This window comes from Schistocerca americana, chromosome 3, assembly GCF_021461395.2.
Source record: "Schistocerca americana isolate TAMUIC-IGC-003095 chromosome 3, iqSchAmer2.1, whole genome shotgun sequence".
NCBI lineage: Eukaryota > Metazoa > Arthropoda > Insecta > Orthoptera > Acrididae > Schistocerca > Schistocerca americana.
Window position 1 is genome coordinate 126,316,384 of NC_060121.1, and position 26,799 is coordinate 126,343,182.

The window sequence follows — 26,799 nt, forward strand, 5'->3', positions numbered from 1 at the left end:
ACAGAAAAACATAAAATTGATGTTTGATACTTCATTTATTGCTGTATGATTGTATTTTTTTATTTGTTGGTTTACATAATATGTTTCACTCTTATTTCCAAACTCAACTTAAAAATTGCTTGCCTTACCTTCTCTTCCCTATGTACAGAATGAATACATTAATAAAAATTATGTCTTCGAATAAAATAGTAATGCAGTTTTTCTTTCTGCACGTACAGCAAACTACAAGAAGCAAGGGCACGGCTGCAACATTTGCAACAGCTTCTTGCAACAGTAGTTGATTTCCAGAGCAGTGGACAGTCTGTGCCTCAACATTACCTTGACCAGCTGGCACAAGAGACAGCTAGTGATGATGGGAGCAAAGAAGCAGCTCCCCATGACAGGTGAGACCATCAACAATAACTTGTTGGACTCTGAAGCATGCTACTCTACTAATGTTAGCTATCTCATTCTTGAAACTTTTAGAATATTTTTTTTTGTGATACAGTCATGACAGTGCCATATTGTCCAATAATAAGATATGAAATGGACATTATTTTTTCAGATACATCAGTATTTACGATTCAGCAACTGTAAAGTGTGCTATGTACTCATATGCGCATGTTGTTCTAATCAGTGTTACTGGGAACATTACAGTTCTCGCAATTGACTGGTATTAGTTTTAAATATGGAATGAAGAGTTCTGTCAGAATGTAAATAATTTAGAAGTAAAGGTTATCACTTGTGAACAGTAAAGGCGTTGAGATGCCAACAGCCACATATTGCCGAAATCAACAGCAGCCATGTGGTAAAAAAGCACTAAGAACACTGAAGTATATCTAATTTTAAATATTACACCCAAAATTAAAAAAAAAAATGGGACAAAGAAGTAGAAAACTGTGGATGTTACATATAAGAGTTGGATGATTTCAGTGTCAAGAGTTTTGGTAGACAGACTGTTGTCATATTTAACACAGTAACCTCCCTCACTAAAATTTACCTTTCTCATACCAGATTATTAAAAGTATTTGTTTTATTTCTAAATGTTAGGGGTAGTTTAAAGAGTAGGTTGCCTATGTTTCCAATCCCATCATAATTTCTCCTCAATGTTTTGCCCATCAGATTAATGTTTGCTGTGTATTGCTTTGGTGATCTTTTAATAATTTTTTCATCGGCCCTTTTCGTGTAACGAAATTTTTCTGTAAGCAGCTCCCAAATGGGATGCCATATGCTATTACTGAATGTGTAAGTTCATGGTACACAATTTTTAGAGTGTATCGCATGATTGGCTGAAGATTCTAAATGCACAGCAGAGACTACTTGGATTTTTCTAGCATACTTGTATGTATATCACTTTATTGGCTGCAGATTCTAAATGCATAACAGAAACTACCTGGATTTCTTTTAGCAATTCCTCTCTGTGTTGGTCCCGTTGAAGTGTTCTGTCAGTTCATATGCCCAAAAACGTTGTGCCTGGTACTTATTCAATTTCTTTGACATCAATTTTTGAGGGTTTAATATAGGCAGAGGGCTTCTGGTTAGACAGAGCTGCATATTAGCTGTCTTGCTTGTGTACACCAATGATTTATTCTTGTACAGTCAGGGCAGGACCTTTCAGTTGTACTCTTCGGCTTGTATTTTAGTTGCACAACTGAGTCGAATTGGAGGAGCAAATTTTTGACATCTGTGAATAATACAGAAGTTGTTGTTGTTGTCAGTCCAGAGACTGGTTTGATGCAGCTCTCCATGCTATTCTATCCTGTGCAAGCTTCATCATCTCCCAGGACATACTGCAATCTACATCCTTCTGAATCTGTTTAGCGTATTCATCTCTTGGTCTCCCTCTACAATTTTTACCGTCCACGCTGCCCTCCAATACTAAATTGGTGCTCTCCTGATGCCTCAGAATATGTCCTACCAATCGATCACTTCTTCTAGTCAAGTTGTGCCACAAATTTCTCTTCTCCCCAATTCTATTCAGTACCACCTCATTAGTTATGTGATCTAGCCATCTAATCTTCAGCATCCTTCTGTAGTACCACATTTTGAAAGCTTCTATTCTCTTCTTGTCTAAACTATTTATCGTCCACGTTTCACTTCCATACATGGCTACACTCCATACAAATACTTTCAGAAAAGACTTCTTGACACTTAAATCTGTACTCGATGTTGACAAATTTCTCTTCTTCATAAACGCCTTCCTTGCCATTGCCAGTCTACATTTTATATCCTTTCTACTTCGACCATCATTAGTTAGTTTGCTCCCCAAATAGCAAAACTCCTTTACTACTTTAAGCGTCTCATTTCCTAATCTAATTCCTCAGCATCACCCGACTTCATTCGACTATATTCCATTATCCTTGTTTTGCTTTTGTTGATGTTCATCTTATACCCTTCTTTCAAGACACTGTCCATTCCGTTCAACTGCTCTTCCAAGTCTTTTGCTGTCTCTGACAGAATTACAATGTCATCGGCGAACCTCAACGTTTTTATTTGTTCTCCCTGGATTTTAAAACCTACTCCGAACTTTTCTTTTGTTTCCTTTATTGCTTGCTCAATATACAGATTGAATAACATCAGGGATAGGCTACAACCCTGTCTCAATCCCTTCTCAACCACTGCTTCCCTTTCATGCCCCTCGACCCTTATAACTGCCATCTGGTTTTTGTACAAATTGTAAATGGCCTTATGCTCCCTGTATTTTATCTCTGTCACCTTCAGAATTTGAAAGAGAGTATTCCAGTCAACATTGTCAAAAGCTTTCTCTAAGTCTACAAATGCTAGAAATGTAGGTTTGCCTTTCCTTAATCTATTTTTTAAGATAAGTTGTAGGGTCAGTATTGCCTCGTGTGTTCCAACATTTCTACGAAATCCAAACTGGTCTTCCCCAAGGTCGGCTTCTACCATTTTTTCCATTTGTCTGTAAGGAATTCGTGTTAGTATTTTGCAGCCGTGGCTTACTAAACTGATAGTTCAGTAATTTTCACATCTGGCAACACCTGCTTTCTTTGGGATTGGAATTATTATATTCTTCTTGAAGTCTGAGGGAATTTCGCCTGTCTCATACATCTTGCTCACCAGATGGTAGAGTTTTGTCAGGACTGGCTCTCCCAAGGCTATCAGTAGTTCTAATGGTATGATGTTTACTCCCGGGGCCTTGTTTCGACTCAGGTCTTTCAGTGCTCTGTCAAACTCTTCACGCAATATCATATCTCCCATTTCATCTTCATTTACATCCTCTTCCATTTCCATAATACTGTCCTCAAGAACATCACCCTTGTATAGATCCTCTATATACTGCTTCCACCTTTCTGCTTTCCCTTCTTTGCTTAGAACTGGGTTTCCATCTGAGCTCCTGATATTCATGCAAGTGGTTCTCTTTTCTCCAAAGATCTCTTTAATTTTGCTGTAGGCAGTATGTGTCTTACCCCTAGTGAGACAAGCATCTACATCCTTACATTTGTCCTCTAGCCATCCCTGCTTAGCCATTTTGCACCTCCTGTGAATCTCATTTTTGAGACATTTGTATTCCTTTTTGCCTGCTTCATTTACTGCCTTTTTTGTATTTCTCCTTTCATCAATTAACATCAGTATCTCTTCTGTTACCCAAGGATTTCTACTAACCCTCGTCTTTTTACCTACTTGATCCTCTGCTGCCTTCACTATTTCATCTTTAAAAGCTATCCATTCTTCTTCTACTGTATTTCTTTCCCCCAATCTTGTCAATCTTTCCCTGATGCTCTCCCTGAAACTCTGTACAACCTCTGGTTCTGTCAGTTTATCCAGGTCCCATCTCCTTAAATTCCCACCTTTTTGCAGTTTCTTTAGTTTTAATCTACAGTTCATAACCAATATATTGTGGTCAGAGTACACATCTGCCCCTGGAAATGTCTTACAATTTAAAACCTGGTTCCTAAATCTCTGTCTTACCATTATATAATCTATCTGATACCTTTTAGTATCTTCCGGCTTCTTCCACATATACAACCTTCTTTCATTATTCTTGAACCAAGTGTTAGCTATGATTAAGTTATGCTCTGTGTAAAATTCTACCAGGTGGATTGCTCTTTCATTCCTTACCCCCATTCCATATTCACCTACTATGTTTCCTTCTCTTCCCTTTCCTGCTATCGAATTCCAGTCACCCATGACTATTAAATTTTCGTCTCCCTTCGCTATCTGAATAATTTCTTTTATCTCATCATACATTTCATCTATCTCTTTGTCATCTGCGGAGCTGTAGTCGGCATATAAACTTGTACTACTGTGGTAGACGTGGGCTTCGTATCTATCTTGGCCGCAATAATGCATTCACTATGCTGTTTGTAGTAGGTTACCTGCATTCCTATTTTTTATTCATTATTAAGCCTACTCCTGCATTACCCCTATTTGATTTTGTATTTATAACCCTGTATTCACCTGACCAGAAGTCTTGTTCCTCCTGCCACCGAACTTCACTAATACCCACTATATCTAACTTTAACCTATCCATTTCCCTTTTTAAATTTTCTAACCTACCTGCCCGATTAAGGTATCTGACATTCCACACTCCGAGCCGTAGAAGGCCAGTTTTCTTTCTCCTGATAACAATGTCGTCCTGAGTAGTCCCCGTCCGGAGATCGGAATGGGGGACTATTTTACTCCCGGAATATTTTACCCAAGTGGACGCCATCATCATTTAACCATACAGTAAAGCTGCATGCTCTCGGGAAAAATGATCTTCAGGAACCCCATGTTTGTCTGGCCTCTCAACAGATACCCCTCCCTTGTCGTTGCTCCTATGGTACGGCTATCTGTATTGTTGAGGCACGCAAGCCTCCCCACCAATGGCAAGGTCCATGGTTCATGGGGGGAAGGGGGGGGGAATACAGGTGTAGTGCTTGGGAAATTTAATAAAACATAGGAAGAGCAGAGGGCCCCTATCACTGAGCCCCGTATGTCTCCACAGTTTCTCAGGGCTTTGTCCGAGTAACTTTTTTCAGATTATGGGCTTGTGATTTCAGCCATTTACTTTTGGTTGATGAGGTGTGATTGAAGCTACTGATTTCCAGTGCCTCTGATGCTACAAGATTCTAGCTTCCAAAGCAACAATGAGTGATTAACGAGTCCAAAAGCCTTACTTAAGTCAGTGAGAAATCCAGAGTAAAATCCCTTCTGGTTGATGGATTTAAGACTCTGCTCATGGAATTTATTAAGAGTGCATAATTAAAGGGTCAGTGATTCCATTTTATCAATAAATGCTGTTATTTGACTGTAGATAACTTTCTTGATTATCTTAGATTTAGCTATATCTTAAATATAGCTGAGAGTATGGAAATAGGACAATTGTTTGCATTTTGACTTCTCTCATTTTTGAAGACTGCAGTTACATTAGAGGTCTTTAATGCTTCTGGGAAACTCACTGTGTGTGAGGATGTGGCAGTCCCACAGAAGGATTTTTCATAGTGTTGGATACCATCAGTTCCACATGAGTCAGATGAATGAAATTTTCACTCTACAGCGGAGTGTGCGCTGATATGAAACTTCCTGGCAGATTAAAACTGTGTGCAGGACCGAGACTCTATTTCGGGACCTTTGCCTTTCGCGGGCAAGTGCTCAACCAACTGAGCTACCCAAGCATGACTCACGCCCCGTCCTCACAGCTTTACTTCTGCCAGTACCTCGTCTCCGCAATATCCTTTCTTTCAGGAGTGCTAGTTCTGCAAGGTTCGCAGGAGAGCTTCTGTAAAGTTTGGAAGGTAGGAGACGAGGTACTGGCGGAAGTAAAGCTGTGAGGATGGGGCGTGTGTCGTGCTTGGGTAGCTCAGTTGGTAGAGCACTTGCCCGCGAAAGGCAAAGGTCCTGAGTTCGAGTCTCGGTCCGGCACACAGTTTGAATCTGCCAGGAAGTTACATGAGTCAGATGATTTGGAATCTCTTACAATTTTAATACCTATTGTTCAGTTACCAGAGCAGGAAAAGTAGACCTATCTGATGTTGGGAATGAAGTTTTATATGATTCTGCTGCTACAGTGATTCTTCACAGTGCATTATCAGCAATCTTTGGTAAATGTAGTTAAATGAATTTCTTTCTGCTTTGCATCTGAAGCTTTTTTATCATTTAACTTAAGGTATTCAGATGAGTCCTGTTTGGCTTTGGTTTCTATGGTACCACTGGCAACTTCCCAAAAGACATTTAGTTGCATTAAGTTGATAGTATGCTGATGGTTTGAGATATTTTTTGCATTTGATGTGACTGCATTGAGGAGACTTTTATTCTTTTTAAAGTATCTTTGAAAATTCAGGTCGCTATTTATTGTACTTTCTATGCAAAGTTCTTTCTTGGTTGCCTAGGAGGTGATATTTCCTTAGTGATCCACTCCATGCATCCAGTGATTCATAAAGAATTTCCTATATATCTTACAAGTAGAAAAGCGGTGCTTTAAAATAAAATGAACTTTCCTTTTAGTGTCACCCTCATGATAAAATTTTTCCATATCTCTTGCAGTTACTTATTTAAAATGAAATTGTTGGAATCTATGATACTATTTTTTTATGTGCTCTTTGGTACTAAGGGTCTGTTGGCAGCCATATGTGCCAGTTTTACTTTAAGTAAGAGGCCGTCATGGTCAGAAAGCAAGTTGGATAAATTTTGTAAACTGAGTACTAGGGTAGAAATAAGATCAACAAATATGACATGAGTTGAACTGCAGGAAGTGGGTGTTAGTCTTGTCGATGCCTTGACCATGTTTGCCATAGAAAATGTACTCAATAAATTATTTATGTCAGTTGATTCCTGTGACTCAACTGCAAAGTTTATATTAAAATCACTACATAATATAATTATTTTTCCTTTGGCGGTATAGAGGCTCATATCTTGCTCCACCCTTCTCAGAAATACTGACATATTATCAGTTGATGTTTGGTGTTCAGTGAATGCAGATGATTCTGTTAGTGGAGCGGCTGAATTTGCAATTATTGCTGAATAAAGAAAACACAAACATTACAAATTTAAAAATTTTGCGTTTTTATGTTCCAGTCCAGCAGAGGTGACTTCACAGGCAGAACAGGAAAGGCATTCATTTGAAAGGCCTCCTCTGAAAGAAAAACGAACTAACACGCAGGTACTGTATGACTATGATTTGATGTCTACATTTGCATCTACATACATACATTGCAAACCACTGTGAAGTGTGTGGCAGATGGTTCTTCTACAAACATATATAGAGCACTGAAGAATGACTGCTTAAATGCCTCTGTGTGATCTGTAATTAGTCAAACTTTGTCTTCACGCTCCGTATGGGAGCAATAAATAAGGGAGATGAGGAATAAGTCTAGGTGCTTCACTTAATATAGGTTCTTGAATTTTGCAATTACGCTTTCATGTGATAATTTACTTCTACCTAAAAGAATCTGCCAACTCAAACGTTTTCCAGCAGATCTGTGACCACTAGTACTGCCCTTACACACATTCAGTATCCTCTGTTGGTTCTACTAGAATACTTATCTATGTGGTTACCATTTACTCTTTCACCTCTGACAATAATATGTATGTGTAAAATGCCACATTGCATCATGGTTCATAGCCCACATTAAACCATAGGTCCCCCTATAACTGGCTGAGTAAGTTAGTTCAAGGATCGAGGGAAGGTAAGGGTGTACGACCTCCAATAACAGCATGCTGGCAAAATGCTGCCATGCTTAAACCAACCTTTGGGTGGAGGACAATTTCACATTTTTAATTTGGCACCTAGTACAATATTCACAGGAATAGAAGTATGTTACGGACATTTCGTGTAAAATGTTTTATAGTCCTTTCCATCATGAATTTTTTTTTCCCCCCAGAAAAACTTGTTAAAGACTGTCTCTCCTTTTCCTGGTCCCTACAGTGGAAACACTTTTTTGCCACCAACCCTACCAATCATACTCAACCAAAGACCATCATTGAACCCTGCCAAACTCAGTTTACTCCTCCATTCAAGTGTGATCCACCACCACTGCTCCCAGATCATCCCCTGTTAACCAGGGTGTATACGGCCTGGGACATCCGGGAGATCCAGGAAAAGCCCGGGAATTTTTTCATCCGGGACAAACCGGGGAACAACCCGGGAATTTCTTAGAATTCCGGGATTTTTCATTGTTTTATATTTCAGTTAAATTTTTGTTGGTTTGATGTGTAAGATCTGATACGCTGACAAAAAACTTTAGCCCACTACTGATGAATAATACTGCAGCAGTGAAACATAAATCAGAAAATAACACCAAAATAAAAGTATAGTTGCATAGAAAATGGGTAATTTACGCAATGCACAGACCAGTTTGCCGACACCGATAAAGTGTCAAAAGCTTTAGGTCGAAGATTATGCAGTATGTCTGTAACAACTAACGTGTATTCGATGTGCTTGACGTCACAATTGTTTACATTTCTAACAGATCACTGGAAAATATTACGAATAGTGGCTTGAGAAGCGTTACTTTCAAAGTAAATTTCCACACAAGATGATTTGTGCTACATGTGAGAACGTGCTGTGAATTTCTTAATTCACAGGGCATTATAACTCTCATTCAAAACGCAACACTTTGAGGATCAGCTATTTGAAAAATTTCGGGCCCAGAAGATAAGTCATTTATGCCACTATTTAAAATTTTACCGGCACATTTGTATTTGATACGACTTAACGTGTAACACACACTAAAAGAAAGACCGAGCTTCAAGTTAGTTTTCATATTTAATGTTGTTCATTAATCGATAAAAAATTATGCAATCGATGGCAAAAAGTGTAATTGACCTTGAAAAAAAGTGCATAATGTGTTACTGAGCAATGTCACAAGTCTCTTCATGCCAGAACACTTCAACTTTTCTCTAAAGACGAAGTGTTCTGGCATGCAGAGCAATACCAGTTCGCTTCTTTTCTACTTTTTTTGCTGGTGAATTGTCTCTTTGTCTCCGAACAGCTCTAAAGTTCGCTACTACTTCTTTCTAACTAATCCTATAAATGGACAACAGAAAGCAGCACCAGTCAAGCGACAGGTAGTGGGACATCCGTTCCGTGGTCGCGTACGAAATTAGTCCAGTTTTAGAGCGAAAACCTGTGTCAAGTACAGCTACTATATTCCCCGCTCTAAAATTTGCTTTCAGTAAGGACAAGTATGTATTTTACCTCTTCCGTTCCTCAATTTTTCCGATTTTATTATTGTTTTTATTTAAGTACAAAAGCATGCGGTTTAATCGTTGTTAAAGACCTTTAATTACTTTCTTTCATTTTAGAATAATAAGAGATTTTTTATGTAAAATATTTTGTGCATTTTTACAGACTTTTTTTGTGGATTTTCATGTTGCTAAGTTTTACCTCCGGTCTGTATTTTAATACTTAATTTCTTAAATTAGGTTTATTTTCCAAATATTTTTGAATCACGAAAGTTATTGTTTGAAATGTATATTTAAACATCTATGGGAGTTAGCAGTTTAAAATAAATAACGCTATCATATTCATTTGTTTTAAAAGCATTTTATTAAAGAAATATTTTAATTATTATTAGACAATACAACAAATAATTTAGAAGGAAGTACCCATGTTTAACAACAAATACTGTAATTTAGGAATTGACTTTGGAGAATAGCTCACTTGGAGCTGTGTGCGGGAGCATTGATTCGTTCTGTAATAGATTCTCGCTCTATCTGTGCGTTTTGAATGGTCCCCTCAAGTTTTGCCTTCTTCTCTTTAAGCTGTCTTATTTCTGCGTCAACAATCTTTCTTTTAGTCAGATGATCCTTTTTCCTGGATGACTCATCGTTTTGATTTTTGAGGTCTTCAGCATATCGATCTCGTGAGTTTCTTACAGAGTGTATAAGGGACTTTGTTATAGGCACTCCTTGGACTCCACCGTGTGTCTTGACGGTGTTGTACACCAGTCTTCTGCTCACTACAGATTGTTCCCTCATATTCTCGAAGAGGCACTCTTTGTTCACCGAGAATCCTCGCTCCGCAGCTGCTTGACCGTGCGACAAAGTGAGCGCGATTTCCATTGCCTTCTGCAGCTTGTGGCACGTTACATTCTGGTTCTTGAGACATTTCATCCAGAACTCATCCAGCCGTTGATCCTTTTTGTTGAATGTTTCGAATTTTGTTTTGCAGTTCTTCTTTACAACAGAAGTGTATTGCGCTTCTGCTTTATCGGCACATCCACCGTCCATCCAATTGCTCTCCACCAAAATCTGTAGAAAGGAATGAAATGGTTTGAGACCAGCCTCCCTGCACGCTATTATGGGATCAAAGCAGCTTACAGCTTTTGTCAACCTAAAGTGTAGGAGAGGTTTCTCCATCAACTTTGACACGAGCTTGATCATTTTTCTTCTGCATTCGTTCCAAAACTTAGCGATTTCAAGGGCTGTGAGAGACCTGCACTTTCTGAACTCATTCTTGACGGTGAACCCAAGCTTGACGTAGTTCACACCCAAAAGATTGGATTCTTTGTCTAAATTAACTGACGGTGAAATCTTCGTCGGCTGGACAAATTGTGTCATCGTTGTCTCCATTATCTCTCTGTCAAAACAGAGTGGAGGAACAGTGCTAGCGGCCAATTGGATTGGAAATTTTTTAGGAAAGGTGTCAAGTCTCCAGCAAGAGTCTTGAAAAAGGCAATTTTCGGACCGAGTAGCTTGTCCTTGAGGTGATCCTCCACTACTCTGTAGCTAGCACATTTTGGTTTGTTTGTTTGTTGTTGTTTTTTTTTTCTTCCAGATTTGCAACAAATATTCGCAGAAACGGAAGCATTATTAGAGCTCGCTCAGCAACTTCCACATTTTCCAGCCATCGGATAGCGCAAAACTGTAAGGGAAACAGTTCCGATTCCGTTGTCGAAATATACAGAGCTCTTCTGGCAGGGACATCCTTAAAAAGATTGTACAAGGCACATAAAAACTCAATTATCATCCACTGTGTTTCCTGAATTGTGGACTTGAAGGCGCCGTGAACAACGTGAAGCCCACACCTTCCAATTTCGAATAAAACAGTGTCTACTCCTTCAATTTCTTTCAACAATGCGAAGTTGACATTAGGGCCGTCCATCGATACTTGTAAAAAGTTTTTTCATTGCTTCGCTGGGAATTTATTTCTTGAAGGACTCGAGTAGCTTAGCTGCTGTCGAACTGCCTAGAAAAGCCTATGCTTGGTAACGGGTGCACACTAGAATTTTTTAATGTCCCAATAACGCACTAAAATGTCCATCTGGATTCTTTTGGACACCTTGTTCAAGGATTCATCGAAACAAACAACAATCCATGGTGCATTTACGAGGTCAGATTTAATTTCAGACTCAAAGAAGGGAGCTAGTCCATATTGCACGATATAACCTATTTTGTCCTTTTGTAAACGCATGCTCTTAGCCACTTCACTGTCGGGGAACATTGCGGGGAAAAGTAACACGTCGTTCGCAGAACTACGCAGTGACTTGTGTGAAACGATGCACTCCAAACACCACAATATTTCCGCCTTTGCTACTTCGTCCTTTATTGTCATCCTATCAATTCCTCTCAGTTTATCCCCGGGTTTTGACACTGTAGTGGCAGCCTTCTGCGAAGGCGCAACAATTCCAACGGCCAACGCCACTGTTGTTGACCCAGCTAAATCCGCAGATGTGGTAGTGGAAGTAGCACCTGTCTGCTGGGTTGAAGTGGTCGCCGCCGAACGGGTGTAGACGTACAAACTTGGCTGTGCTTCTCATGACAGCTACTTTCGCAACATGCTTCTTGGATTTTGTCATGTGACTTGTAAGAGCCGATCTTCCCATAGTAATGATGTTAATGAGGGCCCCTGGACATAATCCACATTTAGCACTGTAAACGTCTGTGGGTACTTTCACCAACCAGTCCTTGAATGCTGGATCTGAAAGCCAGCTATCTTGAAAACCAATCGACATGGCACAGTCGCAGTGATTGTTGGTGGGCAACCTTTATTGGAGAAAGAGGAACAATGTATGTAAATAAGGCTGCGCCTCGTTATTAAACATAATGAAATATGACACAATAAGTGTTACCTACCTTGTCAGTTTATAAAACTTTGCCCCGCACGTGCGCAGAACTGAATTCAACAGGTGAGCCGAGCACACTGACTACTGACAGACTGTGTGATTTGAAAAGCGAGCGAGGCACGTTTGACAACACTGTCTCTGCCAAGCAACAGTCAGTGTTAATTATGATATTATTAGTAGCGCTGCGTTTGTTGACCCTTTAAGAAACTATGAATGACAAGACTTATCAACCAGTCTTACTCCAGAAATCTGTTGCAAGTTTCTAGCTAATTTTACATGTACAATACAGCACCTCAACTGTAAAGACGAAAGATATTAAGGCCACCGTGCTCATCGACCAAAGTTCTGAAGGTTTCGCCACCTTTTCGTTTTAGCTTATTCCTTACCATGAGGGTGCTTCTCCTCTCTCTCTCTCTCTCTCTCTCTCTCTCTCTATCGGCTGCTATTGGTTACTTGCTCTCGTCTCCCATCCACGATTTCTAAGTTATGAAGTCTGCCGGTTACGAACGACTTGGCCTCCCAGTTACTTTACAGGTGAGGTGCTCTACTGTATCTAAAATTTTCGGAGTACTTTAGGACTTGGTAGACCTTCTGTTGTACATATACCGATTTTAATTTAAATCCTAGATTCTGTACCAGCATACATGTTGATTTACTTGTATAGGAATGATTTACCCGCTTAATTTTAAAATATGGTTGTACTTGACATCCAGTATATTCATAATGTCGCTTTTTGTGTATCGCTCCGTACCTAGAAACGTAATAAACGCTGTTCAGCTGTTATTTTTGTCTTCACGTTATGTTTTTTTGCTGTTCTTTGACGTACTTGCAAGCCCACTCTCCATATTTTTCTGCTAATCAAGTCTGCAGTAAACGAAACACTCTGGATGATAATTCAGTTTGTACATGCCTTGTAAACCTATTTAAGGATTTCCATTCCAGAGTAGCTCTGTATATTTGGACCATGGAATCGGAACGGTTGCTCTTGAAGTTTTGCGTGATCCGATGGCTGGAGAACTTAGATGTTGCGGAGTGCGCTCTAGTAACTGCTTCTGTATCTGTGAATGTTTGTTGCAAAGATAGAGCACAAAAACAACCTGAAATGTGCTAGCTACGCGGTAGTCTATGATCATCTGAAGAACATGCTTCTCGGCTCAATAAACTCGTATTTCAAGACTCTTGCTCTAGACTTTTCTTCTTTAATTATTGACCAACTTACGTGATGTTTTTGTTTACCACTTATCTGCCAGCTAGTATTTTCCTGTACTACTGTCTTGATGTTTTTTTTTTTTTCTCTTTAAATACACCAAGTTATATGTTTTGGCATTGGATGTATAAATGGCAGTTGTTTTATTTGTATTTAATCACTGTAACAGCGGCTGTATTATTATGGCGTTTCACGGTATTGGGATTTTGAGCAGGCTGTAACGATGTTAGTTGCTGAAAGCGATGGCTCGTCTTTCGTGTGATCGATTGCTGGCTTGGTCATCTCACCTCGCCGCCTCAGCTCGAAGTGATGTCTCTTCCCACTTCATCCTGTCACTGGATCGCTTTGCATTTACCAGCTGACGCTGTGGTGACTGCTCCTATTGTGCCCCATCCTTCATTGCCACTCTAGTCCCAGTCAGGCAGAACGCAGAATGCTCGCAAAGATCCCTAGACCTTGCTGTGAGTGCTCGCAGCCTTACATCAGTGGGTGTTTAAATGTTGTACAGTATATTCGGAGTTTCGAATAAAAACAATGTAAAAGTTGTTGCATCACTCCTCGAAAAACATGACACCCACTACAGATAAGTATAAACTTCACTTTGTAAAGGTTCTCCTAAATCGCTGCAGCCATGATCACGAAATAAAAACTAAATAAATTGTGTTATTGAAAAACGGCTTATGGAAAGGTTAGGGGTTTTATACTTCCAAGAACTTTTGGAAACGTAATCCATCAAAAATCAATACGTTTTGTAAATATCTTTTATTTGCATCTGTATTTGAACTGCATGGTTGCATAATATGAAATTATATGTATGAAATACATCAAATACAGCAGTTTAGTTTCCGAAGCATTCTTAGGTTCCTGCCTAAACATGCCCTCCGAGAAAAAACAGCAAATCATTGTTAATGCCCAATGTTATATTTGAAAGTTCAGCTTTTCTTGAAGATATAATGTACTTACATTACTTTAACCCATGAACCCTTCGCCTTCGTATGGTCGCGTTACTTAACAATGATGCTGCTAGTGGTTCAGTACATAATATGTCTTATGCTCTGAACGAGGCCCACGAGAAAGACAGGCCGCGGCGCGTACATCACGAACGGCCTGAGCTCGCTCGTTTCCTTAACTCAGCGGGCAAAATGTGTTTCTAAATCTGTTAACTCCCAAATGGGTGCGTGCATACTAACGAGAATTGAATCTTTTACTGGAATCCGTTATTATGAAGTTTTACCGATTACTGTTCGTACAACAAAATCTAAAATCAATTCTCGATAGAAATGGTATAACCACTCGTTTATAGCATTTAGTCTCTTCTTCGTAACAGTTCTCCTGTCATAGAAGATGTGGTGCCTTACGCAACTGATAATCATTTTGGCATGATTTTAATCGCCAAATTAGAGCCTGTTAGTAGGCCTACGAACTTCCTATCATTGTAGGACTAATAATAGTGGATTCCAATAGATGATGCAATTCTCGTTCGTACATACACATCTAGTTAAGAGTTAACCAGTGTAGAAACGCACTTTGCTGAGCTGAGCAAGCTCGGCCTACGTTCGTAACGTATGCGCCGCGGCCTGTCTTTCTCGTAGGCCTCGTGCTCTGAATAACTGCCGTCATTCGCTAGTGCGATCACGTGACATGAGCTACGACTGGCTGACAAAAGTGCGTCGCTCAACGCAATCTCTATTTTAGAGCTTCGGAAGCTACTGTGCTGTAATTTGTGGAATTTGTGTATATACTTTCGCAATACGAAAATAAACCCTGTGCAGATTGTCTCGCATCAAACATCTTTCCAAACGCATTGTTTTTCCTGGATTTCATTTCCTAAAGTGCTGAGATGTCCTCCGCCGGTATAAGACCTTTACTATTCAGAGGACTGATAGGTTTTACAGCTCCGAGGGAAAGTATACTGTTGCTTAACACGGATGTATTTTCGCCCGCTTTATACGTAATTTCATCCGGGAGAAATTGTGTTTTTAACCGGGAAATCCGGGAATTTCTTTTTCTTGTCCACGTAGACACCCTGTTAACTTTCTAGAATTTCTTAACCTCGAACCTTGCCTCACCATCATTCCCCAGATCCCTCAATGTGCAAGCTAATCTTACATCTGGAGAAAGCACTGCAATCCACAATGCAAAAACTGAACCCTAGCTTGTAATCCTTACACTCATGCCAGAATCTCTTGCTGGAGTCTATCACCCTTCTCATCTGTACCACTCCCTGCACTCCTACCTTCTACATGCCTCCTAAAGTCCATAAACCCAACCACCCAGGATGCCCCTTAGTGGCTGGTTACTGTGCCTCCACTCAGAGAATTTCTGCTTTCATAGACCAACATCTACAGCTCATTACCTGCAACCTACAATCCACCAACTGTCTACAGTTCTTTTTCCTTTACCACATGGTACCTTGCTGATCACTTTTGATGCCACCTCTCTTTACACTAACATCCCTAATGCTCATGGCCTTGACATGACTAAACACCATCTTTCGCAACCCCTGATGGATTGAAAACCCACAAACTTCTTCCTGGTCACCATGACCAACAATATCCTGACCTACAATTACTTCTCCTTTGAAGACATTGCCTACAAGCAGCCAGGGTACGGCAGAGGGCACCTGCATAGCACCATCCAATGCCAACCTCTTCGTGGGCCATTTAGAGGAATCCTTTCTAACCCACCCTGTATCCCAAACCCCCTCACCTGGCGCAGATTCACAGATGACGTCTTTGTGATCTAGATCTAGAGTGAGGAGACCCTGTCGACATTCCTCCAGAACCTCAACACCTTCTCCCCCATTCACTTCACCTGGTCCTCCTCAACCCAACAAGCCATTTTCCTCGATATTGACCCCCCACCTCAAAGATGGCTACCTCCGTCCATATTAAACCTACAACCACTAACAATGCCTCCTCTTTGACAGCTTCCACTCATTCCATGCCAAGAAATCCCTTCCATACAGCCTAGCCACCTGTTGTTGCCATATCTATAGTGAAGAGTAGTCCCTCTCGAAATATACCAAGGATCTCACTGAGGCCTTCACAGACCATAATTACCCTCCCAACCATGTACAGAAATAGATAGCCTATGCCTTATCTCTCCATTCACTCCTCACTTCCCAAAGGCCCACCATCTGGCAACAGAGGAGCATTCCCTTCATGACTTGGTGCCACCTAGGAGTGGACCAACTGAACCACATTTTGTGGCAGGGTTTCGACTATCTCTCGTCTTGCCCTGAAATGAGGAATGTCCTACCCAGCATCCTTCCCACAACTCCCACGGTGGTGTTCCGATCCCACCAAACCTATTCAATATCCTCATCCATCCTTACACAACTCCTGCTCCGAGGCCTTGCCTCATGGCTCATACCCCTGTAATAGACCTAGATGCAAGACCTGTCCCATACACCCTCCCACCACCACCTACTTCAGTCCTTTCACTAGTATCACCTATCCCATCAAAGGCAGGGCTACCTGTGACACCAGTCACGTGATCTATAAGCTAAGCTGCAACCAATGTGCTGCGTTCTTCGTGGGCATGACTACCAACAAGCTGTCTGTATGCATGAATGGTGACAAACTGTGGCCAAGATACAGCTGGACCGCCCAGTTGCTGACCACACTAGCCAATACAACATTCTTAATCTTAATGACTGCTTCACAGCCTGTGGCATCGGGATCCTTCCTACCAATGCCAGCTCTTCTGAATTGCTAGGTGGGAACTCTTCCTGCAATATATTCTGTTTTCCCTTAAGCTTCCTGGCCTCAGCCTTTCTTAGTAATTGTCCTTCACCCCCCTTTCCTGCTTCCACTCCAGCACTTCAAGCCCTCTACTCCACCAACATGCTCACAATCTTTTTACTTCTCTCCCTTTCAGCTCCCCCCCCTCCCCCACCCCTCCCTCGCAACCCCAGCTACTTGCAGTCTATCTTCAGTGGTCATATGTGTGTGGGTTGTGCTTGTGTGAATGTGCGTGCGTGCATGTGTGGGTGTACTTTAGAAGAAGGCCTTTTGGTCAAATGCTCACTTGTTGAACAGTGTTGTTGTTGTGCATGTCTGTGACTCAGCATCTCCACTATATGGTGAGTAGCAATCTGACATTTTTCATAACATTGTCATTATTCTATTCTGGGTTTTTTGTTGTTCAAAATAATGAATTAAGTCGAATTCTTTGAATATTTTGGCATATTACATGATGAAAAAATGGTATAAAACTTCTTTCATTAAAAATTTTATTGTAAAACGATGATCATTATCATGTGGATCAAGTTTTATTTCAGTTTAATTGTCCTCTGACTTCTGCAACATATTTGATATTATGAGGAACTGTTATGAATGAAACATGTTATGATTTTACTTTTGGTTGATAAAAATGTTAGTAAAATGTTACACAATTTCAAACTCATTTTAATGGCATTAAAAATGTATAAAATTTATAACTTTTGTCATACAAAGACATTGTGCATTCTGCTTCACTTTTGTGAAGACAGAGGTACTGGTTGCATTTTATGCACTTTGTTTTAGATTTGCTTTTACAGTGTTCATATTGACATGCTTGTGATGTCAAAATGCTATCCACTGTGGTCCGGTTAGCATACCCATCAAATTGCTTGTCCATACCTGCTTTTGGTTGAGGTATATACATTTCAAGATGCTTGACTCATCTTCTAACAGCGCCTCACACTCTCTTGCCCTCTTCTTTCGGTGTGGGCAAGCCAAAAGAGATTCTGCTGGAAACATCCTAAATTTAAGAAGATCCTTAATGCTCTTTTTCACAGTCTTGTGTTAACGGCAGTTCCCTCTGTATAGAAACTAATAGTTGCCAACAAAAAAATCGACAGAGTGCAGTAAATACCGATGAAACTTCACTTAAATCATAATCCTTTAACAGGGGATGAATCTGAACTTCTGCTAGACCTGCATATAACAGTGGTATTGTGCATCAATACTTACCCATAAAAATGTACAAAAAGTAATGATAGAGCGAGCAGTCAATCGTCTCCATTCACCATGCAATGAGTAGATGTGTACCCAGTAGGACAGCTCATAATCAGAAAGATCCTCCATGGTATATATCAACTATAAAGAAATTTCTGAAGGAACAAAGGACAACTGCTTAGTAGATATAAAACAAAGCATAGAGCTATAGATAGAGAGATGCTGAGTGAAACATGTTTGGCAATCAAGAGAGCAGTGTGTGAAACCTTCAGTGACTACTGTAGCAGAATATTGTCAAATACTCATTCAAAAAACCAAAAGAAATTCTAGTCATATGTAAAGGGTGTTACTTGCACAAGAGTTAGTGTCCAGACACTCATGTATAGTCTGGACTGAAATTGAGAATAACAAAGCAAAGGCAGAAATGCTTAACTCACTTTTCGAAAGTTCGTTTACAAAGGAAAGCCCAGGAGTATTGCCCCAACTTAAAAGATGACCAAAGTAGATATTAGTGTCAGTGGCACTGAGAAACAGCTGAAATCGTTAAAAACTGAACAAAGCTCAAGTTCCCAATGGAATTCCTACCAGATTCTATAGCCAGCCCACACTTGAGTTAACTATAATCTGTTGTAGATCCCTTGAACAAGAAACTGTGCCCAGAAACAGGAAGAAAACACAGGTCACGCCTGTCTGCAGGAAGGGTAGCAGAGTGATCCACTAAACTACCATCCAGTATCTTTGGTATCCTTTTCTTGTAGAATCTTAGAATATATTCTGAGCTCAGACATAGTGGGGCCTGTTGAACAGAATGAGAACAGAATGACCTCCACAAGGCTGTCAAGTACATGCAGTGCTTCTTGATTTCCGAGAAGCTTTTGACTCGATACCATACTCGATGTTTATCATCAAAAGTACAGTCGTATGGGGTCAGACAAAGTGCATGACTGAATTGAGGATTTCTTGGTAAGGAGAACACAGTATGTTATGTTGACTGGAGAGTCATTGAGAGAGGTAGAAGTAACTTTAGGTTTATCCCAGGGAAGTGTGTTGGGTACCTTACTGTTCATGTTGTATGTTAATGATCTTGCAGACAATATTTATAGTAACCTCAGATTTTTTGCAGATGATGCAGTTATCTACAATGAAGTACAGTCTGAACAGTGCTGTTCAAATATTCAGTTAGACCTTGATAAGATTTCAAAGTGGTGCAGTGATCGCCGCCTTGCCTTAAATGTTCAGAAAAGGAAAATTTTCCACTTCACAAAATGATAAAACATAATATCCTATCAATATATCATCAGATGTGAGTCACAGTTGAAACTTATTCAAATACATTGGTGTAACACATTGTAGGCCTATGAAGTGGAACAGTCATATAGGCTCAGTCATGGGTAAAGGAAACTGAATAATGAATTAAGAAGAGAAACTGAAGAAGCAAGGGAAAATGGATGAAACAGAAATGCGATGAAATACAGAAAATGGAGAAAGAGGGAAAGTATGAAATGATTTATAGACTGGCCAGTGAGATAGTTTTTGAATGTAAAAGAAAGAGGAATAACATGGAAATAGAAAGAGCAGATGGCACTCTAGCAGAAGAACCACAGGAGGTTTTGAACAGATGGCAAGAATATATTGAATGTCTGTATAATGGGGATGAAATACAAAGTGAAATTAATGTTGAAGAGGAGCAATATGTGCCGGAAGATGGCAAGGGAGTCACCATCTTGGAAGCAGAAGTAGAAAAGGCGCTGAAGGAGATGAAGAATAGGAAGCTATGTGGAATTGATGATATGCCAGCAGACCTGTTGAAGAGTCTGGGAAACAAGGCAAGAAAAGAAATAATCTACCTCTGCAATGAGACATATGACAAGGGGAATGGCCAGAGGACTTTGTTGCAACAGTTATTATGCCCATAGAGAAAAAGAGAACCACTAAAAAATGTGAAGAGCGTAGGACCATCAGTCTAATATCTCGTGCAGCTGAAGTCTTGCTGAGAGTGTTGAGTAGAAGGCTAGATGGCAAACTGAATAGAGAGATTGCAGAGGAGCAGTTAAGATTTAGAAGAGGAAAATGAACAAGAGATGATATTGGCCTGTTAAGAACTTTAGGGGAAAGATGTATGGAAAAAGGTAGAGAAATCTTTGCTGTTTTATAGATTTAGAAAAGGCTTTTGACAGAGTTCATTGGAACAAGCTGATGCATATTTTGAAGAGGAAAGGAATAGATTGAAAAAAGAGACAACCGATACAGAATCTACATTTACAGCAGAAAATAAGGATAAGGATTGGAAATGAAGTATAAGGAGGAAGCAGCATTGGATGAGGTGTTAGACAAGGTTGTTGCCTTTCCCCACTGTTGTTTAACGCACACCTTGAAGAGATTATTGTGAAAGGCTTAGATGGGAAAAAGAGGAATATGTATTGGTGGAAAGAGAATAGAAAGTATAAGAGTCGCTGATGACATAGTATTAGTGGCAGAAAGTGAGCGGACAGTGATATGCTGAAAGATCTGAATGAAGCTTGTGTGGAATATGGGATGCAAATAAACACAGCAAAACAAAGAGTATGGTCATCAGTACAAGACACAGATTGTCCAATATTTAAATAGGACAATCTACCATTAGCCAAGTAAGTGCATTTAAATATCTTGGAAGCACAATGACTGAAGACTTGAGATGTCACCAGGAGGTGAAAACTCGAATTGCCATAGCGGAGGAGGCATTCAACAGAAAGAGGAGACTTATGTTGCAAATTAGATAAAGGTCTAAAGAAAAAGCCTGGCAAATGTTTTGTTTAGAGTGTGGCACTATATGGGACAGAAACATGGAAGCTGAGACGAGAGGATGAAAAAAGGTTAGAAGCATTTAAGATGTGGATGTGGAGGAGAATGGAGAGAGTAAGGTGGATGGAAAGAGTGACTAATGAAAGAGTGTTGGAAAGGATTGGTGAGAGATGATGTCTGCTGAAGGTTATAATAGAAAGGAAAAAGGACTGGTTGGGACATTAATTGAGAAGGGAGTGCTTGCTAGCAGATGCTTTGTAAGGATTGGTTTGTGGGAGAAGACTGAGAGGAAGAAGGAGATACAAAATGATAGACGACATAAAGGGAAGAGGAAATTATGCAGACCTGAAGAGGATGGCGGAAGACTGGACAGCGTGGAGAACTTCCATGTGAAAACCGGTTTTTTGGCAGAACACATGATGATGATGATGATGATGATGATGATGGTGTACACAAATTCACACACACACACACACACACACACACACACACAAGCACACAGACACCCAAACACACACTCCCATGGCCACAGCAAGTCTTGCCGCAGTTACGGGAGTGTACATTTTTACTTCAGAGTTGAAACCTAACCTCTGTTAGCCCACTTACCCAATAGTGAAATGATATTCTATGTGTTAGTCAGGAACTCACTAACAAACTTTTTAGAGGGATGATAAGTCATACTAACTCGTACACACAGGATACTTTTTTCCTTAGGAACATAAACATTTTAATACTTCATTTATGAGTCACTTGTATGAGTGAGAGACATTTGTCATGTCCACAACACAGCATTGCCAAATTGTTGTTAAGTATGATTCTGGTTTTCAAGCTCACATAGCGACTGAAAAGACAAGAGTAGATGAATGACAGTGCACACCAAGATTTTGAAGCAGGCATTCTTTCTATGCTCCATACACAAATGGAACAGGAAGAATACCTAATAAATGTACAATGTGAAAAATCTCTGCCACGTACTTCATAGTGGTTTGCAAAGTACAGGTGTGGATGTAACATTTGTAAAAGTCACGCTAAAAAGAATATGTTCTTTAACAGAATTTATACTTTTTGTGTGATATGTTGCTCTTCAGAGTTGTTAATGAGGTTCTGAACTACTGTGTATAATAAAAAAAATATTTAAGCATTGTCATATGAATATGCGACCTCTACTGTCTACTTCCATGATCTTCATACATTATATGTATTTGGGTATTTATGTCAATGCTAATAGGTAAAGTTTACCTTTGGTGTGACATGGACAGGTTGGAACTGGTTCTTTCTGACACTTAAGCATTATTTATTTATTTATTTTTGAGGGCATCCTATCAGATGTAATTGTATCGTTAGTGTTGTAATCATTCAAGTTTTTGGAGTTTTGAGTGACAGATATTTTAAGTGTCTATCTGGTGGTTTAACAGAGACGTTACTATTTTCTTTTCTTGATGCCTAATGAGTTGCCTGAAACATCCTTGCTCCCTAAAACCAGTCATTTTACTCCTTTTTCACACATATAATTCTAAAGTTGATATATTTACAGGCTGATGCACAACGATTACAAGCAAGACGGCGTGAATTGGAGCAGTTGATGCAAAAGGATCAGTGCCAGTCATCATCTGTGAATCAGAGTGAACCAGGTAGGCATATTTACATTGTTGGCTAGTGTTCCATACAACATGTGCATCACAATGTCCCATTTCTCTCAGTTTTCTTCAGTATTTAGTAATTAGATCCATTTCTTTTGCAGCAGTCATGGTTTACAGTTATGTTACTTTTTTTAAAATTTAGTGTTTTGTTCTTGCTTATATTTCAGCTATGGATGTTAAGACAGTTGGCCATGATGTGGGTCAGTACAGAACAACATTAAACTATCTAAGAATAAAAAATCAAATGGAATATGTATCTTTTACATCTGCATCTACATCTACATTGATACTCCGTAAGCCACCATACAGTGCATGGCGGAAGGTACCCTTTACCACTACTTGTCATTTCTCATATCTTACCTTCATGATCCTTATGCGCAACGTATGTTGCAGGCAACAGAATCCTTCTGCTGGTTCTCTAAAGTTTCTCAATAGTGTTCCTCAAAACGAACATTGCTTTCCCTCCAAGGATTCCAGTTTGAGTTCCTGAAGCACTTCCATAACACTTGTTTGTTATTCAGGCGTATCAGTAACAAACCTAACAGCCCGCCTCTGAATTATTTCAGTTTCTTACTTTAACGTGATCTGGCACAGATCCCAAACACTCGAGCAATACTCAACAATAGGTCGCATTGACGTCCTATATGCAGTCTCCTTTACAGATGAACCACACTTTCACAGAATTCTCCCAATAAACTGAAGTTGATGACCATTTGCCTTTCCTACCACAATCCTCACAAGCTCGTTCCACCTCATATCGCTTTTCTACGTTATGCCCAGGTATTTAAACGACTTGACTGTGTCAGGCAAGATGTTAGTAATGCTGTATCCATACATTACAGGTTTGATCTTCCTACTCATCTGCATTGACTTTTATTCTTTTCACATTTAAGGCTAGCTGCCATTCATTACACCAACTGGAAATTTTGTACAAGTCATCTTGTATCAAGTCACTCAACTTTGACACCTTACCGTGCACCATGGGATCATCAGCTAATGACCGCAGATTGCTGCCCACCCTATCTGCCAAATCATTTATGTATATAGAGAATTATAGTGGTCCTATCACACTTTCCTAGGGCATGTAGTTCTTTTCTTATTTTACAGAATAGTTGGAAAAATTGCATCTTCCTCCCAAGTAGAGTCCCAAAACTGGGAATCTGTTGAATTTTTTACTGCATGCTGGAAATGTCTTGAGACTGTGTAATGCACTTATTCTATACCTTAGTTGGAGAAACGGAATATGTGTTCAAATAGTTTTCTCTGCATACCGAACAATACCTACAGTTCCATCAGATCATATTTTTGAGATTCACAAAGTATGAAAGAGGGCATGTGTTTAACTTAAGTTTAAGAATTAGAATAGTGCAATTGATATAAAATATTTGACAAATTGAATGGATACAGAGAATGGCAGCACAAATGCTCTTGGGATTGTTTGACCCAAAGGAGAATGTCACAGAGATGTTGAAAGAAGTGAAGTTGCAGACTCTTGAAGATAGACAGAAACTATCGCAAGAAAACTACTAAAAAGTTTCAAGAAATGGCTTTAAATTATGACTGTACGAATATAGTAAAACCTCCTAAGGATCACTCGCATAGGAATTGTGAGCACAAGATTAGATTAATTACAGCACACAGAGAGGTATTTGAACAGTCATTCTTCCTGTGCTCCATATGTGAATGGAATGGGAAAAAGCCCTTATATCTGGTACAGTGGGATTTACCCTCTGGCATCCACTTCACAGTGGTTCACAGAGTCTGGATGCAGATGTAGAAAGGAATTCACATCTACTCAGCACACTGCCTGCCACAGGCAAAGGAGCACTACAGAGGAAACAGGATCTATCCTCCTCACACATTGCTGGTAGAGCTTGCACAAGATAAGGTGGCAATAGTACAAAAAAGTCCACCTAGTTGCCTGTCACTTGTTGATGTGGGCACTTCGAGCATTCTTATTCTTGTTGCTATCTTTTCACTGCATGTGACAATGCATCTTCACACACCATAGGTGTGGAGGAAGTTCTTCATAACCATGCACGCTTGGCTCTCTGCATTGTCACTGAATTAATATTGGCACATATTACTCTGCACGGTTCTGTGAGTTCTACTCCACATGTCCAGAAATATCCACTGCACTCAACTTATATGACTGTGTGGTATGGTTTCACAAGCTCCTCCATTCTCGTTCTGTTTTTATTGATGGAGACAACACCTTGCAGGCCTTTTATGTGTATGGTGACATCTGCACATTATAAGGGCCTACATGTGCAACACATGGTTTCAGCTTAGTATGACCACAAGTGTGTCCACACCACTATTTTCATGCAAGACAGGATGACATCACATGTCACTTCCCAGGTGAAGATATCCTTTGGGAAACCTTCAGTAATGACCACATCATTTCTAGGCAACTTCAAGATGTGAAGCCTTCCAGATCCCCCAATCTAACTTTTTGCGACTTCTGGTTGTGGGGATATATGAAAGCTGTGTCTATCAGGAGTATATCTGGACTCTTCATGATCTGAAGGAAAGCATATGGCGACATATCGCCCTGATTACACTGGATATGCTGGAAGTAACTGTCGACCGTGCCGTGTTATGGATGCAGCATGTTGTTGAGTAGGGAGACCATACTGAACACATGTTGTATCCTGTGACCACATCCTATTAAACATACCAGAGCCATCATTATTATGTGTTTGACTATTCAGCTGCTTTTGTGCACCCATATCACATTCTGACTGCTTACAGCACCATATACCCCACAAGCACACTGTTTAATGAACATACAATGTTTAAGGGCCCTGTGATGTATACAGTCGACACTATGGCACTCGGAACACTGTCAGTTTAATTATAACTGCCCAGTATGATAATTTGCTGTAGCTTATAATAAGGTATGCTTGATATGTGTTTCTCTATGGGCCTCAGCTGTTGAACTGCACCTCCATTACCACGTGGTGGTTGTTCAAGCCAGAGCCCCCACCATTCCCAGCATCTGCTTCCCCACCACTGAGCGAGTGGAGAGGATGTTTAGGAGGATGACAGTTCAAATCTGATGCCCCTAAATTGCTCTAGGCAAGTGCCAGGATGTTGTCTTTGAAAAGGGCACAACCAATTCCCCCCTCCCCCCAACCCCCCACCACCACCCCCCACCCCTCCCCCATTATATTCCAATATGAGGTTGTGCTCCATCTCTAATGACCTCATTGTAGACAGGATGTTAAACTCTAATCTTCCTCTTTCTCTTTTCCCTTCCCAGCTGCACTGTTTGTGCAAATATGAATTAGTTGGCAGAAGAAAATGCTAACCCATAAATGTAGATTTTAAGTTGCTGCTTTTATATTTTTGGATAAATTTGTAAATGACATAAATAAAATATGATAAAACAAATTATATAGTAGACAGCCGTGTTTTAGCACTACATAAGGAAAAATTTGCCACCAGAATGTTGACATTCATAAACACCAAAATGTGATGAAACTAACCCTTACTAACCCTTTGAGTATCAGTAGTTTCTGCCTGAAACTACTATTTTATCAATTTTTTTAATTACCAGTGCCTTTTGCGTAAAACTACTAATACTTTCGCAAGACAGACACATCTAGTGGTACACTGAGTTAATCTTATCAATATCGTGCATTGTAACAGTCAGTCACAGCATTCAAAGCAGCAGTCTGCGTGGAGAGTGTGCTATGTGACAGTAGAAGATTGTGATGTGTTTTATAGTGATCATTATAAGATGATCATTGACAGTGAAAGTAAGAACATCTAAATGCACTGTAATGTAAATTTGAGTTTGTACTACTGCTTTTATGAGTGGTATTTGAAATCTGCTTTTATGAGTGGTCTTGAAACAAAACGTCTGGAGCAGCATGTACTTTTAGTATAAGTTGATTAAAGTTTGGGTCCATTTTTGCTCTAACTTAGGACTATAATTTGGTTTAGTCATTATGAGTTTCATGGAAGTTTCTAGACGTATGGTTGTGTCTAGGAGGATGTGAAATTGCTTCATATATATCTCATGAAGTGATGGTGGTTGAAAACAGTATGTCTCAATGATTTCAAAGTGAAATCACCTCTTTAAAAAATTGATTGTTAACTTTTTGCCAATTTCTTCTTGTGTTTGTTGTGTTCTTTGGTAATTAAGATTAATTTGTGAAAAATTGTATTTTTTAATGTTGTTGGGACTTGAAGGTTATACTGAGGGTTAGCACTTCCTTCTGACGACCCCTTCG

The 26,799-nt window shown here is 39.8% G+C and overlaps 1 protein-coding gene across 4 annotated transcripts in view; it reads left to right on the forward strand.

The window, feature by feature from the left end:
* LOC124605781 (pericentriolar material 1 protein-like) overlaps positions 1–26,799 on the forward strand; it is a 378,792-nt gene that overhangs the window by 84,706 nt on the left and 267,287 nt on the right. For all 4 annotated transcript variants that reach the window (XM_047137665.1, XM_047137667.1, XM_047137666.1 and 1 more), the window contains 3 exons: positions 219–383; positions 6,997–7,081; positions 22,453–22,549. In XM_047137665.1, coding sequence (XP_046993621.1) covers positions 219–383; positions 6,997–7,081; positions 22,453–22,549 — 347 coding nt within the window. The remainder of the gene's footprint in view (positions 1–218; positions 384–6,996; positions 7,082–22,452; positions 22,550–26,799) is intronic.